Source organism: Ambystoma mexicanum, chromosome 9 (assembly GCF_040938575.1).
Source record: "Ambystoma mexicanum isolate Mex_15411 chromosome 9, UKY_AmexF1_1, whole genome shotgun sequence".
Taxonomy (NCBI): Eukaryota; Metazoa; Chordata; class Amphibia; order Caudata; family Ambystomatidae; genus Ambystoma; species Ambystoma mexicanum.
The window spans coordinates 673,647,289-673,669,189 of record NC_090931.1 but is presented as its reverse complement, the minus strand read 5'-3'; the positions used below and the strand labels follow the sequence as shown (position 1 = coordinate 673,669,189).

The window sequence follows — 21,901 nt, the reverse complement described above, 5'->3', positions numbered from 1 at the left end:
TTTAGAGATAAAATATGAGTCTAAATTGTGGAGGAAACTACAGAGCCAGATAACGTGAGCAGGATGAGTGGAATATGGATGGATGAAATATGTTTGTACATAGATAACAATGTTTAGATTTCCTTGGGCTAGGCCTCAAGGTTTGTAAAAGTCTGTAGAGCTGCAGTGTGTTTTTGCATAGTTGGCAAAATGGAGGGAAGCTTGAGCTGCAGTGTGTTTTTGCATAGCTAGCAAAATGTAGAACCAAATGCCCTGACAAAACCGCAGACAACGAAGAAAGAAGGTTTTGAAGCATACTATCATGGAAAAAGAATGGATTGGGCTGAAGTCATGCTCCAGTGACATCACCATGGCAAGTTGGACCTGTATAAACTCCTGCTTGAAACCACTTTGGTAGGAAGGAATGGAAGAGGGACAGGAAAAGACCGTTCGGGCAGCAGAGTCCTTTGCTACCATCCTCATTTGTAAGATTAAACTTGTTATCCTTACAAGATCGCCTTTGGCCTTATTTTCCCTAGCGTGGTGTATTGATTCTGGTGTGAGCGTTTTTAGGGACACCCTTACACTTGCTAAAGCTCTCCCAAGAAAACCTGCTTTTTGTTCCAACTGCTCGATCGTGTGTTTTATGCACAACTGTACTGTTGAGCACAAGGCTCCCCACTTCTTAGGGCTGGACTTGAAAGTTAGGGAACGACTAGAGTTGTCTAATGCTCCTAATGTGTTAACTCACCCTTCTCTTTACAGGTTGTGTCTGTTTTACTTATTTGTCGCATTAAGAAATGTTGTGTGTGTATATATATAAAATATTGGTTTGGCCGACAAATGTATGGAGATTTTTCATATACACTTGTCTAAGAGTAATTTGTGGTTTGTTACTGTGTGTGCTCATTGTGGGCCTCGATCACTCTCACCCCTCCCGAGACTTTGTCTTGACCGCCTACCAAACTGCCTAGATTGGTCTGGCTTGTCTAGGAGGTTGCCCTGTTTCACTAAACCAACGGTGGCCTCCTAAACCTCTGCCCACCAGGTCCGAGTTTAGAGATCCATCTGAACAGGCACAGAGAAGGAAAGTGACCGTTTAAAGGTGCAAGGATGCACGGGAAAGGAAAGAAAGTGCAGTGTGCACGGCATAAGACAGAAGTGAGGGAAACCGAAGGGTGCAAGAAGCACAATAAAGCAGGAAGGTGCCAGAGACATAGAAGTAGTATAGAGTGGAAAAGAACAGCACAGGTGTGCACAACAAAGTGAAAGGAATAAAAGACTGCGCAAGTGTGCACAACAAGCACCTGAAGATAAAAAGGTACAAAGGAAAGCGCAAGTAAGAAATAAAGGGAGGGGCTAAGGATCAGAGTGGTTGCGCTTAGGAAAAGCAAAGAGCCTGTCATTTTCGAAAGCCTCTGATTGTATTCCATGAGAGAATTGTATGTAAGAAAAGCTGTAAATAAGGAAAAGGCATGTTCTGACCAGCTGAATTTGTGTTTGGAACTAGAGGGACCTGGGCTTGGGGAAGGGCTCCCTAAGAAACCTAAAAGGAAGTGTGATATATTTTGTTTGTGTTAAAAGCTGGAAGAGTCGTGAGCTTGGGGAAGGGAACCCTAAGAGGACCAACCAAGTTGGAGACATGTTGGTTTGCTTTATTGTTAAAAGGACTTCAGCATGGGAAAGGGAACCTGAGAAGCTTCAAAAGGAACTGTGATACATTTCTTTTGTGGTGTTTGAAGTTGGGGAAGGGAACCGCAAGGAACTCGGACACTGAAGGTATTTGAATTCACTGCAAGGACCCTGTGGCAAAGGTCCTGTAAGCAGCCCTGTTTGTGCTCATTTTTGTGAGCTTAATACCACTCCTGGCAAGAAGGCCACCTGAAACCAACCCTGGTTTTCCTATTTTTTTCTGTTAAACCACTGTGCTTTATTTTTGACAAAAGACCCGCTAACAATTTCTTTGTATATATTGAGGGTAAACCTAGGTTTAGACAGACAGACTATTAGTTTGGACTTTCAGACATCAATGACTCTTAGAAACATAATTTCAGGGAAACATCCCTTTAGAGTTGGGGCCAGTTAGGTATTACACCAACTTTAAGGTTTTGAAATCTTACTTTGAGTCTTTCTCTTTTCGCCATGCCTGTCTCACATAAATTATTCTTTTCTCTTCTCCTTATTTTGATGTGTTTTGTTTGCAATGGTGTATTTTCAGCTTTTCAGACCAATCTACTGGTGGTTTAAATATTGATTAGAACTTTGTAGGGAACTTCTGAGTGACCATTTAGGTGGATAATCTTCTTTTTGTTCCACCTTATGTGGTGGCCCCCTGTACTATTTTCTGGATTCTTTAGTTTTTGACTCCTTTTCATCCCTTCCAGACTTAATCTATAGCCTATCTGGGAGAGTGCCTTCATGCTTTGTGTGCCCTGCCCTAAGAGATATGATTCCTTCTAAGGCAGGAATACCCCAAATGTGCCCCGTATTGTCCCAGGGTGGATTTATGTACCCTATCACTCATTTGTCTAGACTGTTGGCAGCTTTAGTTAGTGATTTTTTTTTTTTTTTTTTTTTTACAAAAGGTTTATCTGAAGTTGACATGAATTGAATGAATCACACAACTCGTAAACGAAAACATGTTCATTTTTATCAAAAAAGCCATTTTGAAATGAGGACAATCCCTCCCAACATGAACTTGTATACATGCGTTTAGATAAATCAAAGCAAATATTCAAAAGTTATACAATAATTATCTAGATACAAAAGTACAAAACAATGGTGGACACAAATCCAATGACTGTTCGGGAAATTACAACATTGTTTGTTCTTGTCACAGTGAAGTGTGGGTCTTACAACTGTATAGGTTACCAAGTTGTTTATAGTGACCAACATTGTGAATGTTGGACACAATAAGAATTGGATTTGTGTCAATCATTGTTTTGTACTTTTGTATTATCATTTTTGTATAACGTTTGAATATTTGCTTTGATATGAGAGGGTAAGAAATAAAGCAAGAGTGAGATGGCATAGGGAGAGCGAGTAAGGTGGGTGGATGGGGAATAGAGGGGGTAGGGTGCCTGTGTGTGTTTGGGAATAAAGGGTGTATGGTGGTTGGGACTAGAGAGGGGGTAGGGCGCATGGTTGAGGTAAAGGGAGGGGGTAGGCTTGTGATGAGAAAGAGGGGGGTAGTATGAGTGGATGGGGCTAGAGTGGGGGTAGGGTGAGTAGGGGATAAGTAGATGAGTGGTGGGATAGAGAAGTGGGGTTAGGGTGGGTGTGTGAAGAGAGTGAGAGGTTTGCTGTGTGTGGGTATGTTTGCTGGGTGGGGGGGTAGAGAGAGTGGGTGGGTCTGCTGCATATTGGGCTGTAGACATTTCGGGGGGAAGACTCAGTATTCAGGTCATCTTGAGCAATTTGCCTGGGACCTGGTGTCTTGGACATGGTTCTGGCAAATGAATCAATATTGGTCTGTTTTTATGCCAGTACCACACACCATGGCTGAGTATGTATGTATGTATGTATGTATGTATGTTTGTGTATATATATATATATATATCTGTTTATTTCTGATGTTTGTTAATCTGCTTAGAATCACATGCTGTGCATAGTCCGACATCCAGTGGTCACTGCGGAGTATTGCATTTTGTTTTTCGTAGTCGAAAAGGGGACGTCGACAAGGCGTGTCTGTAACACTATCCCTATAGTGACGTGCAGTGTACCCACAACCCCTCATGCGTCGAGGTCCCTCAGGTTGTTTTTTTTCCGCCCAGTTATTGGTCGCCTTTATGCGGAGCTCCTTGAGAGACATTGCAAAATCCTCCTCGACCCTTGGTCGTTTATTATTATTAACTATAGCACATAGATCCCTCCCTCGATGTAGTTGCCAAGCTGTTCTCCGCCGAGCAAGATCTTCGACGGAGGGACGAGCGGAGGAGATCCTTCGGCGCTGCCGAACACGTGGCCGGGCCTCGCCGGCCTAACAGTGGGAGAGTGGGGTTGTTGGTCATTTCTTTGTTAACACTCTGAGAATTCCTTTCTCTTTCCCCTCCCTCTCTTTCAAGGTCATAATCACATTTCATGCCCTCAGCTATGGAGAGGACGCCCTTTAGGTTTTGCCCGCGTTGCAAGGGCAAGTTTACCTGGAAGGACAAGCACAAACGGTGTAACCGTTGCTTGCCCCTCGATCACATAGAGGACGGCTGTGCGGCCTGTAAATTACTTAAACCCAAGACGTTAAAGGACCGCAGGGTCAAAAGGTGGGCCGCCTATGCGATGTCTAGGTCTGACTCCTCGCCAGCTGCCGCCGCTGCCGAATGTGACGAGGACAGTGATTACACGGCCTCCGTAACGGAGGTTGTAGACCTCTCAAAGGAGTGCTCCCGCTCCTCGTCGTCCGTCCCCGGCCCGACAATTCCGGCTCACGCCCCACTTATGGGGATGAACACCCCGGCGACAAGGACGAACACAGGAAAACACATAAGCCCATACCCCACGGCACGCATTCGTCGAAGACGAAGGCAGCCATAGCGTCAACAGAGGCGTCGGGCCCACCGGCATCTTCCGCCGACCGTAAGGGTCGCAAGCCCTCCCCGCCACCGCTTCCGCAACTGGGATTTCTGTAAATAAGGGCGCTAACCTCAAATCCTCAGGCGACGCGCCTCGCAAGAGTGCCTACGTTGCCAGTAAAGATTCGGCACCGCCTAGCGCGACGGCGAGCGATCCCTCGACGGAGAAGCTGATCGCCGAAAGCCTCGCGCGTATAGCTTCTAAAGACGGCCAGAGACGGACGACGGGTGACACGTCGAAAACCGCTCACAAGGGCAAAGAAACGCTGAGGACGCCGGAGGGTAGGCTGGGACAGCTCCCACCGTCGACAGAAGACCCTAGCCAGCGAGAGGTTTTCTCAGAAGGCGAAGGAACTCTATCTTCGACGCTATGGGACAGAACTAAGCAACTACAGGGAGAGGGAACTCCCTTTTCACTCCCAGACAGCCCTGGCCTACCTTACTGGACTGCAGAGAGGTTCCAGTCATGTATGGACAAGCTAGACAGGTTCATGGCCATCCCAGAAAATAGGACACCCAAGAGGCCAAGGGAGGTACTCCAGGAGGGGCCATGGGCTAAATACCCGAAGCTCTTTAACCCCCTACAGGAAGACATGAACTCTTACGACCTCACTGAAGAGGACTCTCACTTCCAGGAAGAGGATGAGTTTGTGAATAATGAAGACCAACAAGAGGGAGAAGGTTTTCATGATGACACTAACATAGGTGAGGAGGGCTACGAGGAGGACCCAGGTGAAGGTGGCTTACAGCCCTGGCAGTCGCCATCGGGGTCTACAGACCTCGACGTTAAAGACATTTCTTCTCCTCAGACCACACGGTCAGGAACCCATCTCCAATAGACGATCAGCCCACCTTCAATGTGCTACTGAGGAAGGCAGCAGCGCATTTTGAAGTTGAAACTGGGGAGGTCACCCCAGATACTGATTTCGTCGAAAGGATTATTAAAGAAAAACCTCCCACTAGTCAAACTATTCCTATCCTCGCCTCGGTTAAGAGACGACTCACCCCATCGCTGTCCACCCCCGCGCTGGTAAGAGGGGTCAATCCAAGAATCGAGAAATTGTTCTTACCCTCTCAGTCAGACCCATTTTATATCGGGTTCACTCAGTCCCGGACTCCTTAGTGGTGACTAACACAAGGAAGAGGGCTGGGGTTCCACTGTCAACCAGCGAGGCACCCCCAGATAAAGAAGGGAAAAAGCTTTATGCCTAAGGCAAAAGAATTGCCGCCTCGGCAGCGTTTTCAATTAGGATTGCCAATAATAATATATTGTTGGCAAGCTATGCTGATGCTCAATGGGGAAAGCTTAAGCAGGACATCGAAGAAGCCCCTGAACCTCTAAGAACTCGCTTATTGGCTACAGTTACAGAAGGAGCTCTGGTCAACCAGAGCATCATTAAGAACACTCTTGATGCGGCAGAAACTGCTGGCCGTTCTTTGGTGCAGGGACTTCTGCTGAAGCGTCACGTCTGGCTTCGCAATTCCGGTTTCAAGGCAGAAACGCAGGCGTCACTCCTTAATAAGCCAATAGAAGAGTCAAATCTCTTTGGAAGGGCAGTGGACGATGCACTGGAAAATGCGAAGAAAGAATTCGACACCATAAAGACCTTAGACCAAATCTCAAATCCTCGAAACAGGCGGGGATTTGGGAACAAGCGCTTTTTTCGTGGCCAACGCCAACAGCATTACACTGCGGGCAACTGGCCCTCTAATCAGGGTACCAGTAACCAGTATAACCAAAGAGGACAACGCCGTGGCAAGGGCAGAGGCCGGAGCTCCAGCCCCAGAGGCACCCCAGCAAGTAACACCAAATGACCCGAAGGTTCGGGTCCCCTCCCATGCGTCTCCGGTTGGGGGCCGGATAACATCGTTCCTTTCAGCATGGGAGGGAATAACATCAGACCGGTGGGTATTGTCAACCGTAGCCCACGGGTACTGTATAGAGTTCAATTCGGTCCCCCACCTACAGACCTCCAAGGGGACGACGCCTGTCACCAGAATACCTCGTCATCCTCCTGCAAGAAGTAGAACAGCTGCTACAGAAAGGAGCAATAGAGGTCGTGCCCCTATCTCAGGTAATGGAAGGTATTTATTCAGTGTACTTCCTTGTACCCAAAAAGGACCTAAGCATGCGCCCTGTACTAGATCTGCGCCCAGCAAACAAATTTGTAAAACCACAAACATTTTGTATGGTAACATAACAGGAAGTAATTCCCCTGCTATCTCAGGGGGACTACATGACAACACTAGACATGAAAGATGCATACTTTCATAATTTGATGTTGCCAGTGCACAGAAAATACTTCAGGTTCATGATAGAGCGCAAACACTTTCAGTTCAGAGTGCTACCCTTCGGCATAGCGTCTGCACCAAGGGTATTCACGAAGGTACTGGCGGTGGCAGCAGCCCACCAGCGCAAGTTGTCCATACCGGTATACCCTTACCTCGACGATTGGCTCATAACGGGGGAGTCCTACGAGACATGCTCCTCAAAAACCCAGAAGACAGTAGACCTTTTGTTCCAACTGGGCTTCTCCATCAACGAGAAGAAGTCCAGCTTAGACCCCAGCCAAATCAAACAATTCCTAGGGGCTCTAATTTGAACAAAGGATGGCCTTGTCTTCCCCTCCAACGGGAGGGTCCAAAATATGCTGTTTCAGATCCCTCAATATGTGGCCTGTCGAGAGGTGACAGACGGTACGCAAAGCAATGCGCTTGCTAGGAATGATGGCGTCATGTATTTATTTGGTACCTCACGCGTACCTCACGCGTGCCTGCGCCCAATGCAAGAGTGGCTCAGCAGCCAGTGGTGTCAGGCCAGCGGACAATGGGACGATCTAGTGGTGGTCTCGCAGGCCTTGGTTCTCTCGCTACGGTGGTGGTCGAAGGAAAACCTGGTAATAGGGAAACCATTCGCCACCCCCGCAGTGGAAGCCACTCTAACCACAGACGCATCCCTCACAGGATGGGGGGCTCACCTATCCCATCAACCTGCTCGCGGAGTCTGGACTCCGAGCGTAGCTTCCAAGCACATAAACCTATTAGAGCTACTTGCAGTGTTCAAGGCACTAAAAGCCTTCCAGACACACCTACAAGGGAAGACAGTGATGGTCCTCACGGACAGCACCACAGCCATGTACTACCTCAACAAGCAAGGGGGCACTCACTCTCCAGGACTGTCCAAGCTGTCCCAGAACATTTGGAAGTGGGCTCTCAGACACAACATGTTCCTATTGTCACAACATGTACCAGGGGAACTCGATCCGCTAGCAGACGAACTCAGCAGAGACTTCCCTCTGCCCTCCGAGTACGAATGCCGGTTACACGAAGACATCGTCTTCGACGTCTTCAACCAATGGGGCTTCCCAGAAATAGACCTGTTCGCAACTCTGGAGAACTCACAATGCCTAGATTACGCCTCCAGATACCCACAGAACCGCTCCAAGGGGAACGGTCTCTGGATACCATGGTCAGGGAAATTTGTTTACGCTTCCCCCCCCCCCCCCCCGACTCTTCTGCTGAACAAGATAGTGCACAAGATGCACCAGGAACCAGTCACCATGATACTGATAGCCCTGATGTGGGCCCGCCAACCATGGTTTGCGCACCTGATGGAGATGTCCCTGTCCCCTCCAGTGAAACTGCCCTGCCCGTACAACTTGCTGTCACAGGACAAGGGCAAGACACTACACCCATGCCCACAGAACATGAACTTAGCAGCCTGGCTCCTGAGGTCATAGAATTTGGCCATTTACAACTCCCTCAGAGATGCATGGACATTCTTAAAGAAGCTAGAAAACCCAACACTCGCCACTGCTACTATAGCAAGTGGAAGAGATTTGTCATCTGGTGTAGAGGTAAGAGCATCGACCCAGTCCACTGCTCTCCCACACAAATTGTCCTTTACCTGACCCATTTACTGGACGCGGGTCTAGTGTTCAATTCTATTAAAGTCCATCTAGAGGCACTTTCTGCATACACCACCTCTCAACTTAAGGTGTCATGGTGGAAAGTCCCAGTTATCAAAGCCTTCATGGAGGGGCTAAAGAGAATACACCCTCCGATAGCAAACCCAGCTCCTGGCTGGGACCTTGGTACTTACCAGGCTCATGGGCTCACCCTTTGAACCCATGCACAAGGCAACTCTTAAGGACCTCACCCTTAAGACTGCTTTCCTAATAGCTATCACCTCCATTAGTAGAGTAAGTGAACTACAGGCTTTCTATTCGAGACCCCTTCGTAACAGTTCATAAAGATAAGGTGGTTCTACGCACACACCCAAGGTTTGCACCGAAATTCATATCGAAATTCCATGTCAACCAGTCAATAGAACTACCAACGTTCTTTCAAAACCCTTCCAATTTGGGAGAAAAGAGCCTGCATACACTAGATGTGCGCAGAGCTGTCATGTTTTATATGGAAAGAACTAGGCCACTGAGAGAGACTAATCAGTTCTTTGTCTCGGTGGCAGCAGGAAGAGAAGGGGATGCAGTCTCAAAGTCCACTATATCTAGATGGATTGTTCAATGCATCACTCTCTGTTACACTCTTGCTAAGAGAGAACTACCCTTCAAGCCAAGAGCACACTCTACTCGAGGCACTGGGGCATCCATAGCATTCATTGCAAATGTTCCCCTTGAGTCCATTTGCAAAGCGGCAACCTGGAGTTCTGTACACACCTTTACAAAACACTACTGTCTAGATGCTCACTCTAGATCTGATTCCCAGGTGTGACAAGCAGTATTAGGACATCTTTTCTCTACTGTTCCTTCTCACAACCCACCTCCAACTCTGGGTACTGCTCGCTAGTCTATGCACAGCATGTGATTCTAAGCAGATTAACAAACATCAGAAGACAATGCATTACTTACCGTAAAAGCATTTCTGATGGTTGTATCTGCTTAGATTCACATGCGTCCACCCTTCCTCCCCGCTCGGATGGAAGGAACATAGACATCTTTCTACATCTCTCTCTCTCTCTTTTCTGTACTCACGTATAGAAGGCTCCCTCGGGCAGAAAAAATACAAACGGAGGGACATCCACGCGTGAGGGGTTCTGGGTAAACTGCACGTCGCTATAGGGATAGTGTTACAGACATGCCTTGTCGACGTCCCCTTTACGACTACGAAAAACAAAATGCAATACTCCGCAGTGACCACTGGATGTCGGACTATGCACAGCATGTGAATCTAAGCAGATACCACCATCAGAAATGCTTTTACGGTAAGTAATGCATTGTCATATACCCCCCCCCCTCGCTCGAGCTGAATGCTACTGACTACAATTGCCTAGAATCAATTGATCCTGTCAGATTTCACAGACCCCAGACTTTGTGGTAAGTACCACTCATATTAAACGTCCCATCTGGAAGTTCACCCCCACTAAGACAGGCTTAATGTCCAAAAAGTGGAAAAATTATAACAAGAGGATAGGGGCATTTGTTCACATACCATGCCTTGCATTAAAGGAGAGCAGGAGTTGGAGCTCTCCCTTCTAGTGCAACCACCATGCAAGCGGCAGTGCCGGCCCAGGTCTGTCGGCGTCCTGTGAGATTTGTGTACCCGCCCACCACAAATGCAGAACAAAACTGGGCTCAATTCTGTTGTTCTGCTGAGTATCCTGCTGTTGTAAAGTGTGTTTAAGAGTGTCTTGCCTCCAGCTCAGTGTCTTGTAAGCAGCACCTAATAAGGAATCACAGCGTGATTCTTCAATAGGCGCTGTTTACATGACACTGAGTTGGAGGCAATGCGCCCTTTATTTTTTTGTGCTGTGGGGACGCCCTTGTGCGACCGCACCCTCTGAGCGCACCTTGAGCCGGAGCTGGCCACAGTGCCCCCGCTCCGCTGCTGAGCATGCAAGCACCGAGGATTCCGTTGAATTTGAGATCCCAATTCACACACCTCACTCCCGGCACTGGAGCAACACTGCTCTGTTTGCCGAGCCTCAGTAGACAATCGCCCATTTCCAAGGACACTGTTGTGCTTATACCTCCACAGCAATGAAGGGTTTCACAGTGCAGGCAGAGCCCTCCAATTAGGTGGCCACCATGTTCAGTCGTTCCACAGTCCATCTTCAATTCCAGGATAGCTATAAAGGCACAGAGCCATCTGCCTGAAAAAATAGGCCACAGAGCCCTGGCATGATCCAGAAGCCTTGTGAAAAAATCAATAAATAGTGCTGCTGGGGAGGTGAGTGGTAAATGAATGAATAATGCAGGTGGGGAGGTGAGCAGGAAATAGATAATGCGTTTAGGGAGGTCTTCACGCTTACGGTATGAAATGGCAGAAGCACACGCCTCCTAGAAACAAATGAAGACCCAGCCGGTGCTTCGGCCTATTCATCCTGTAAGCATCAACCAGTTGCCATGCCAACGCTTGACTGCTCCCAAATGCCCTGTCTCTTTCTTTCTCAGTAGCAATGTTTTGGCATTAGATGGCGCTAGCATGCCACCAAAACCAAAAATGGGAACACCTTTACTTATCCCTTAAAATTTTGCTGCATCCTCTGAAGACGACTTTCTCAAGAACTGGCTAGAACTTATAGAGACTTTAAACTATTGTTGTTTGATTTGCACAATGTGTTCTTAGAATAAAATCTTTGATGCTTTTATCAAAGTGTTGCTGTACTTTTTCACCACCCTGCTCACCCATTTAGATTTGGGGCTGCCCCTTGGAGATCGTGGTATATCCAAAAAGAAACCCTGTGGGCCAAGTGAGATGGAAAAAGCACTCTAGAGAAGTGCTTACTTTGTCTGGTGTGGACCTAACCACCCAGGCGGCAATGTATTTTACAATAACCCCACAAGGAAAAACCATGTTCTCCAGCATGGGGTCTGGCATGGATTCACATATCCTTGTCGTCAGGTTGAAAATCCATGGTAAAAGAAAGATGGTTTCACTTTCACTTGCAAAACTGTATTTCTCCCATAAACCAATCACTGTCCTCTGGGTCATACTGCCTCCAGCCAATGACAGCCCTCTCCCTAAACCCCCCCCCTCTGGCAGCCATCTTCATATTTTTACTGCATGCTTCGGTATTGGGAGTCCTCGAGTTTTGCTCTGCGAGCTACTTCTAGGTTTTATGTGGAAAAAGGTTCTATTTTTGTTCCAAAAGAGCCTGTGTGCTCTTCTCTCAATCTGTCGAGAGCGGGGATCCTTTGCCGGTAAAGTTTAGCACCCCTCAAGGGCGAAGATCGTCGAAGTTTCCAGAAGGCCATTGGGCCTACTTTGCGCCCTCCGACCATGACAGAAGAGAATAAAGAAGGAAGATCTCTCTTCAAGCCCTGCTCCAAGTGCAGGCTCTGGAATGTGTTTGTGGAGGACAGGCACCTACAATGCCTCTACTGCCTGCATCCGGACCACAAGGAAGAGGATTGCGACATTTGCAGTAGATTGTCCAAGAAGACGACAAAGGACAGGCACTGTAGACTGGAGACGTGTCTGAACGCCAAGGCCTCTGCCCTGTGCCCTGAGCAGGGGCATGTCTCACCCAAGGCTGGTCGGTCCGAGAAGCAGGCTTCTAAGTCCTGTGATGGCGCCTCATCTGTGGGGGCCCAATATAAGGCAAAGCACTGCAAGTCCGGTTCCTCCGGGTTTGCTGCGGAAGCGGGTCCCACAGCAGGCAGGGCGCATTCAACATCACCCTCTGCCTCCATTGCCAGCCGACAATCGAGCTCCTCCTCGAAGAGAAAGCCGTTCAACCCGGCAAAGCTTTGGGAGAAGTCCAAGAAGCCGCAGACGGAGAAGGCTGAGCTGCCCAAGAAGGCCCAGGTGGCACAAGAAAAGTCTTTGACGATGAAGCTGGTGGCGGCTGCTCTTTCAAAAGTTTAAGGGGCTGACCCAGAGAGGGTAGCCCCCACAGTATTGAAGGTATCCCTATCTCTGAGGCAGGAAGAGGCCGTGGTGACTTTGACAAGGTCTGCCAGCACTCCGGAGAAGGGGGACACCCCCCCAGAACCTGGTACCAGCCCCTCAGGGTGGAAAAAAAGGGGGGGCAAGGAAGACCCAGATCACACCCAGGCGAGGGCTCAAGCCATGGAAATTTTGTCCACAGAGGATGTGGCTATGGAACCCCTGCACACGGTCCACGAGGACATTGAAGAGGACAATGGCGCAGGGCCCAGTGTTCCCATCACCCAAGTTCTGAGGGATGAGTCTCTAGACATCCTATCAACTCTCCACACCTTGGTGTTGGAGATCCTGAAGAGGATGCCACAAGGGCCTGTTCCAACGGTCCCCCGATCAACCACTGTCAAAGAAAAGGAAGCTCCAGCCGATGCCCCCTTTTCAGCCTCCACACCCGTGTCTGGTCCCATCTCCCCCAGCATACCTGGACACTGGTATGGATACGGCCACGACGACTGACGACATCGATCTCGTCGGAGCAGGCAGCGGGTCCCTGCAGCCTAGGGCTTCGCCACTGGACGAGGTGGGATCGTTCCATTCTATGATCGCCAAAGCCTCCAAGCTATTCCAGCTCGTGCCCGAGGAGACAAGGAACGAGGGATTACTGTACCAGAGGCGTTAGGCCAAGATGAAGATAATCATGGGGGTACCCCTACTGGACGACATGTGGGAGGATGGCCTGGCCATCTTGAAGAACCCTTGCACGGCTCCATACAAGCGAGATAGGCAGGAGAAGTACCGGGTACCGGAATCTGCACCCTAGTGCCTGAGGTTGCAACCATCGCACGATTCGGTTTCGGCAACCGCGAGTAAGTGGTCATCTAACCTGTCCTCGTCGTTTTCAGTCCCTCAGAACAGCGAGGGTAAGAAGTTGGATGCCATGGGGAGGAAGGCAATTGACACATCGGCGTCCATCATGAAGGTGGCCCACGCACTGGCGATCCCAGCGAGGTACGACAGGGAACTGTGGTACAAGCTGGGGCCTATTCTGGAGTTCCTCCCCGACGACAAGAGGATGGAGGTGATCGTCGTCTTCCAGGAGGGAGAGATGGCGTCGGATCACGCCATCACAGTGGCGCTGGACATTGCCAACACAGGGTTCCGTCAGATGGGGAACGGTGTCTGTCTTCATTGCCAAGGTTGGATGAAGGCCACAAATTTCTGTCATTAGGTCCAAATAAGGTACTAAACATGCCTTTTGACGGAGATAACCTTTACGGAAAGGTCGTCGAGTCCCTACAGGCCATCAAGATGGCTACGGAGACGGCCCGTGCTCTTGGCACACCAACAGTACTGCTCTTCCTTTCGTTCTTCCAGCGGAAAGTCGAGCGGGTCGTTGAAAGGTTTTTCCTCCTTGTACCGTCAGCCTTCCAGAGGCCATTCCCAGGCCTACGGAGGACGACTACTGCGTCGTCGTCTCCAGCAAGGCAGGACGCCAAAGCAAGCCTGAATCGGCCAAGGCGTCGGGCCCCCACCCGTGCACTCCAGTGGGAGGCTGGCTGACTAGGTTTGTCAGCGAGTGGGAAAAGATCACCACCGTTAGATGAGTGCTGGGCACTCTCGACCAAGGACATGCACTGGAATTTCAGCACAGGTGTCCGTGGATCCCGCAGGTGGCCCGTCAGGAGAAGCACATCCCTCAGCTCTTGAAGGAGGTAAGGGCCATGTTGCAAAAAGGGGCGATAGAGCTAGTTCCCCAGCGACTCTGGGGCTCCAGAGTCTACTCCAGATACTTCTTGGTAAGAAAGAAGAATGGGGCTGGAGACCCATTCTAGACCTTCGATATCTAACAAGTACCTCAAGTCTCAGCGATTCGGGATGGTCACATTGCAGCACGTACTCGGCTAACAGGAAAGGGGATTTCTTGACATTGCGGGACCTGGAGGATGCATACTTCCACATCCCCATTCACAGGAAACGCTGCACGTTTCTATGCTCCGTAGTGCAGGAACAGCACTACCAGTTAAAGGCTCTACCCGTCCGCTTAAAATCGACCCCCAGAGTGTCCGGTGGTGGACAAGCTGCATCTACTGTGATTCACATGTACCCGTACCTCGACGACTGGCTCATCCGGGTCCGCTCATGGGAGTTGGCTGTCGGACACACGGAGGAGGCTGTCAAGCTGCTGACAGCTGTGGGATTCTCCATCAATTATCCAAAGTCCAGCTTAACACCATCTCCGAACGCGCTGTTCCTGGGAGCCAGGCATGATGGTGTCCTGCCAAGCATCGCCCTCGGAGGAGAGGATAGCGGCCATTCAGGCGAAAGTGCAGCGGCTGTTACTGATGAAGGCCACGGTGCAGACCATCAAGTCATTGCTCGGCATGATGCCCTGCATCTGCCTCATCTGGCTCTGCAGGTTACAGATGCAACCTCTTCTGGAGTTCCTGGACGCTCGCTGGTTGCAGGTGTCCGGAAACTTTGCAGACAATTTCTTCGATAGGCAGTAAGGTGGTGGGGCGACCGCTCCAACATTGCTCGTGGCACGGGGGTTTCAGAATTCTACATTCCAGGAAACGGTCACGACGTACGCTTCCCTGGAAGGCTGGGCAGCCCACACCAGAGGTCTTCACGCCAGAGGCCTGTGGCTGCCGGAGCAGAAGGATCTCCATATCAACATCCTTGAGCTGCAGGCAGTGTTCTGTGCCCTCAAATCGTGCCTTCCGTCTCTAAAGGGCAAGGTGGTGGGGATCTTCAGACAATACAACCACGAGGTTCTACATCAGGAAACAATGGGGCACTTGCTCCCAGGCCCTCTCCAAGGAAGCGCAGGAACTGTGGTGCTTGGCTGTTGGACTAGAAATGTTCCTGTCAAGAACACCATTGAGGACTCCCTCAGCAGGGAGTTGCGCTCCTGCCACGAGTGGGAACTAAGGCAGGACCAAGTGGACCACATCTTCACCAAGTGGGGCGTGCCCCAGATCGACCTGTTTGCGATGGCTGCAAACTCCAAATTCCAGAAGTTCACCAGCAGATTCCATCAGCTGAGGATCCTGGGGTACGCGTTCTCCTTCCTGTGGGAAAGGATGTTTCTGTACGTGTTCTCTACGTTGCGTCTCCTTGTACGTGCCATCAACCCACTTGGACAATGTAAGTGCAGGATGATAATCATCGCCCCCGGCGTGGCTGAGGCAGATTTGGTACCCGGACCTTCTCAGGCCGTCAGCATCGCCGTCAGTCAAGCTATCAGCGGTCCCGGATCTTAACAGAGAAGGAGGCGCAATCCTGCATTCCGACCCAGGAATACTCAACCAGAGGGCTTGTCTCCTGCAGCCCTAGAGTTTGGAGGATATGAGTTGCCGGCGGACTGCTGGGAGGTCCTCGCCAAGGCAAGGGCATTGTCTACTCTGAGTGCCACGCTCCCAAGTAGAAGCGTTTCGCTACGTGGTGCCGGTCGCAGAAGATTACCCCCCCAAGGGTCAAGACCCTGCAGAGTCTTCCGTACTTGCTACCTTGGTCAAGGCTGGACTGGCGCACGCCTCGATCAAAGTACATTTGGCGACCATCTCCCTCTACACCAGGTCTCCAGGAAGGTCTTCCATTTTGTCTGATCGGCTCGTTAAGGAGTTCCTCAAAGGACTTTTTTGTTATTTCCCACCGGTGAAAGCACCTGCCCCGGCGTGGAAACTCAATGTGGTTTTGACAAGGCTCATGGAGGGGCCCCTTTGAGCCTATCCATCAGGCCCCTCGCAAGTTCCTCTTGTGGAAAGCGGCCTTCCTCGTGACCATCACCTCCGCCAGGAGGGTGGGTGAGATAGAGGGGCCCTGTCCTGCCAACAGCCATACCTGATTTTCCACGCATCGAGGGTGGTGCTGCGGACACACCCCTCTTTCAACCTTTGATGTTACCTGTTCTTTTCCCAAAACCTTCGTCTCTGGCTGAGAGGGCCTTGCACTCGCTGGATGTTGCACGTACCCTGAAGTTCTACGTGACACGCACAAAGTGTTTTCGAAAGACTACACAGCTGTTCGTGAACTTTGGTCCTGTGAACTATGGGAAGGCTTTTTCCAAGGCTTTCCTCTCAAGGTGGCTCTCCGGCTGCATCATGCAATGTCATCGGTTGGTGAACCGTCCGCTGCCTGGCCGTCCTAGAGCCCATTCCACCAGAGCGATCGATGCAACAACAGCGTTCCTGGCTGTGTGCTCCTGCTGGACATCTGCAGGGCTGCTAAGTGGAGGTCCACGCCCACCTTCACAAAGTTCTACTGCGTCGATGGGGATTCCAGGGAGGAGTCCAAGTCGGTCAAGCAGTGCTACTCAACCTGTTCGCTTAAGGTGAGTCTGTGCCAGAGGTAAGAGTGAATTGCTTCTGGTGAGCCTTGCTACCTCCTGTGGTTGTGTAATGTTGTACTGCTGTGTATTCGTTATTCATGAGCATATTAATGCATGCCAGACCCCATGCTGGAGAAGGAACAAGTAAGTGAAAGTGAGACTGTTTTTCTTTCACAGAGGATTCCCAGCCTGACGACGGGAATGTTCATGAGCATGTGAATCCATGCCAGACCCATGCTGGAGAACAATAGTTACAGGTAAGTAACTTGTCCTTGTGAGGCTAGCGGTAGATTGAGCGGGGTCGGGGGTGAGTAGGAGGTATAAGATGGAGAAATAGAGAGTGCAGTAAGAAAGCGTGAATCTGTAAAGCAGTTAAAGGAATTTGTTGTGGGGAAATGTCGTTTTGGAAAGAGTTTTACAGTTTGAAGGAAAAGCAAGGGATGGCTTTGACAAACAGTATTTGCCTTCTTGGTCCAATAAGCTTCTGACAGCGAGTCTGGATTTCCTCCATGTGCAGAGATCATCCTGCAATCGAGACTATTGTGATGGTTGGAGGGTTTTTCAAAGCAAATGGCTTTGTAGGAAATGCACTCTTTCCTAACAGCAATACGAGCATTAAGCTGCTAATTCACTCTATTCTAATCAGTTTTTAAATCTTTTTGTCAACGGAAGCTTCTTTTTTTAAAGTATTTGTATGTTTATTTTTATTTTTGTACATATCCCAGGTTGATTCCAAGTTTAAATTCAGTTTCCCTGATATGGGATGCAGTAAACAGATGTATCTTTATAGTGGGCACTGCAGTGTCTTTATTGTGCATTTGTAAGGCTTTTTTACTTGTTTTTCTCTAAAGCCTACTCGCACACTCCCCTGAGCCAAGTGGTACTGTATCATTGTCATGAATCTGGTACATGTCAAGATTTTGACTAAAGGCACTTCTTCTGTTTTCAATTCTGCACATCTCTATTCCCACCCTTCGCAGGTACACAATAGATGATGTTCCTTTCTCCATCCCAGCAGCCTCGGACATAAATGACCTCAGCAATGTCATCAACAAACTCCTGGGGGCGCAAAATGGTGAGGACTGGGTTCTGCATTTTTGCACCTGCAGGTTTTTGGGGCTTCTCAATGTGTGTTTTCTCTTTAACTTGTATGACCCTGTCAGACAAATAACTTAGAAGTTGCATATTTTTTCCTGTAATAATTATTTCTCCTCATCAGGAGTATCTTGCTCCAACTATCTATTTTTGTAATTTATTTTGAAATTGTATAAATGGTTATGTTTCGATCAACATTACTGAGCACATTATGGGTATTAAGTGGATTCACATAGTGTCTTTTTTATACAGCCCATGCTACAAATTAATTGTTTGTAGGTGCTGGTAATAGCTTGTGCAAGGAGGAGAGGGTGAGTTGTTTAGGAGTTGTTAGTGTAGGTTGTGCCCCAACACTGTTATGTAACATGAAAGGGGCTACATAGCCTGATATTTTGTCATTCAGCTAAGCATCTATAATGTGCTGAAGGTTTTCAGGTGTCTCCGTGGAAATCAAAGGAGGATGGCAATACTGGTTCCATCCCGTCTTAACTCTCAAAAACCACATTAATGTTACGGTATGAGAATAGGTACTGAGTAATGTTAGTGTTGACAGTTATTTAAGGACAGGAAGGCAAAGGAGATGGAGAAATTCTATCTTACCCTGCCTACCTATGAGGATATCCATAGTCTGTGCTGCTTATCTAATAGTGGATAGATTAAGGAAAAGGAAATATATATTCTTTTTTTTTTTTCTTTCAACTTCAGTACCGGTTTGTTTCATGTGTGATCGTATGCAAAACATGATTACTGGTTTGGTACCTTACTCATATAGAAAGTTAAGTGTTAGGATAGTTGTTTTGTGGCAATGATGACTTTATTGGCCAGTACTGTAGGGTCAACCAATCCCTATTCAAAAGGCACTCTAAGTGAAGAGCTAAAACTATCTTTCTGTGAAGACTAATGCAAGGGTTCTGTACACTCTGGTATCTAGGTGGGCCCCTTATTTTGTGTATGGACTGCAGCAGAACCTTTTTTGCTGTCTCGTCGTATATGTCGACCGGTTTCAGGTGACTCGAACTCTTGTCCCCTTCTTCAGGACTATCTTCGTGCTATATTTGTTAAAATTGTCTGCGTCTCGGTGTGACTGTTCCAATCAGTCACCCTAATTCCGTATCCATGGCACTGTAGTTATATTGGAACAGTCTCCCCTTTTTTGGTTTGTAGAGAAATTAAAAACTTCCCAAGACATTCTTGTAGCTACAGTTTTGTTTAAGGTGAATGTCACTGGTAACATGGAAGGTTCACACTGAGAGCTTCCTGTACCAGTAGGTCCATTGTTCTCCTTGAGACAGCGTTGCATACAAACCAAATAAAGTGAGACGTTCCAATATAAATCCAGTGTCTTGGATACAGAATTAGGGTGACTGATTGTAAGAGAGTCACACCGAGACGACGCAGACAATTCTTATAAATATAGCACAAAGACAGTCCTGAAGAAGGTGGCAAGAGTCGGAGAGTCCACTGAAACTGTCCGACAGATACGGGGTGATAGCATAAAAAGTTCTGCGGCTGCCCCGACACAAAATAAGGGGTCCACCTAGATACCAGATTGTACAGACCCCTTGCATTTAGTGTTCACAGAAAAATAGTTTTAGCTCTTTGCTTGGTGTCTCTTTAATAGGGATTTGTTGACCCTACAGTACTGGCCAATAAAGTAATCATTGTCACAAAACTGTTAGACAACTATCCTATCTAACAATTTTAACTCTATATAAGAGTAAGGTACCAAAATTGTAATTCCTGTCTTGCATACGATCAGTTATGAAATAAACTGGTCCTGAAGTTGAAAGAAAAAAGAAAATACATGTCCTTTTCCTTAATCTATCCACTATTAGATACGCAGCACACCAGTGCTGACTAGGGATCGCCTCATAGGTAGGCAGGGTTAGATAGGATTTCTCTATCTCCTTTGCCTTCCTGTCCTTTAAATAACTGCCAATACTAACATTACTTAGTACCTATTCTCATACCCTAACGTTAATGTGGTTTTTGAGAGTTAAGACACGATAGAACCAGTTTTGCCATCCTCCTTTGGTTTCCACGTAGACACTCCAAACCATAAGCGCATTATAGATGCTTAGCTGGCCAATAATAGCGGTTATATGTAATCTTACCGACCACAATTAGCGTGGTAAATTTCTTCACGGACAAAGCACTGGAAAACACAGATTTTAGTATTTATTTTTTTATTTTTAATCAAGCCCCCTGTTTTGTTTTTACCTTTTTAACGCCTCCCTGTCCCGACCCAGTTTAACACCTTACCCCACTACCCTTTATTTAATTAATGTTTGCACTGTTTTTAAGTGTTATTGTCTGCTCTGAAATGTACCACTGTGTTGTGTTTGCAATAACATGACTAGATACCATAATGGCTTGCCAATTCAGTGATTTTTGTTTGGATTTTTTTATCAACCCTGTAAGGATGAAATCTCCCTATATATATATATATATATATATATATATATATATATATATATATATATATATATATATATATATATATAATTTGTGAGGGTTTGTTTATATGTTCTGGGTTGACTCTAGGTCAGCATATCAGTCTGGGGAATCTTGGTTTCCACTGACCAGGAGTACGCGCAGTTTATAGAGTGAAAAGCTAGGCCATGAGTCCATTATCTCCATGTCACCATTGTCTCCTTAATGCTAGACTCTGCCCCCACCAGAGCCCCGACAACAGCATGCATGCTTTCTTATATCTAAACTGAACATGTCCAATCTGTTCCAATGTATGATCATTCCCCACCCCTTTTTTTGTTTTCAAGACACCTCGCCTGTTATATCTCTAATTCTGTCAATGTTCTTCTGTTGGGTTACTTGATCAGTTCCTCTCCTGCACTTATTCGTTGTAGTCTTTGGCACGGGTTGTCCCCATCTTTCCTCTTCTTTTCTTGCCTGAAGTCATCCAAAGGATGTAATTCATTTTGTACATTAATCAATGCCTAAAACATATGCTTAATATGCATTATTGGATGTTAAAGCTACACACAGTAAATTATCTGATTGCTAATTCAGTGCTCTCAACAATATTGTCTCATTGTAGGCCTGTTCTTGTTGGATGTTTTGTGCTGGATACGTTTAAAATTCTTCTTCCCTCGGTGCCTGACACCCTCCTACTGATCTTACCTTGTACCTATAATCTCTTCCTGTTGTTTGTGCCTTGATGCTGGCCCTCGCACTGGTTACCAAATCTGCCACCCCCACAGGAATCTGTGCTTATTTAAGGTTATGGCATCTCCAAGGCTAAAGGTGCATGAAGGTTGCTTCCTGTGACACCTTCCTTTTTCCTAACACCTCAAATCCATTCAGCAGGAAATGATTTAGCATTATTGGTTGTTTCTTTGAGGCTCGTATTTCCTGTGGTGGTCCACTCCCTTCTTCTTCCCTTGATCAGCTGACAAGAGAAACTGGTAATTCACTTGCAGTAGTGGTACTGTACTGGTGACCCTTCATCTTTTAAGATGCCTGGAGCAAGGGTGGTGGGTGGCAAACTTCAATGTTGCCAGCCTGTACAGCTGAACTGTGTGGAAAAAAAAAAATGTAACCCCTTTTTCTTTCCGCTTTGTTCCCTGCAGCGGACCACAAACATGTGGAGTTCGATTTCCTCATCAACGGTCAGTTCTTGCGGTTGGCGCTGGCCAAGCATATGGACATGGAGGGCATCTCGACGGTAGGTGTTTACCTGTGGAGGCAGAGGCTGGTTAAGCCACCCCAAAAGATCAAGCTGCAAAATAAAGAATGTTTGCGTACAGTTTGAGCGCTCTCGCTCACTAATTCACTCACTTGCGCTTTCACACATGTGCTCTTAATCGCTCTCACTCACTTCCTTTATCACATGCTTGACCTCATCAAAAAAGGCCCAGCCTCAGTCCTTCAGCGCTACAGGTTTTGTTGCTGTTATTTCGACTCTGTTGATGCTAGTTTTTATTAATTCATAACTGCCAAGTGGCCCCATGTCCTGTGTCAAAGATGGCCTCAAGAACTCACCAACTCTTGAAGACAATTCAAGTTTTTTTAGTAACTTTATTAGCAGTTAATTTGATACAACACAGTAGAGACAGGTCCA

General features: G+C 47.7%; 1 protein-coding gene across 1 annotated transcript in view; it reads left to right on the top strand.

Annotated features, from left to right (window-relative positions):
- Positions 1-21,901, top strand: part of WDR12 (WD repeat domain 12) — a 484,520-nt gene that overhangs the window by 78,338 nt on the left and 384,281 nt on the right. Inside the window, exons 2-3 of the mRNA XM_069615517.1 lie at positions 17,706-17,800; positions 21,411-21,505. Of these exons, the coding sequence (XP_069471618.1) occupies positions 17,706-17,800; positions 21,411-21,505 (190 nt within the window). The remainder of the gene's footprint in view (positions 1-17,705; positions 17,801-21,410; positions 21,506-21,901) is intronic.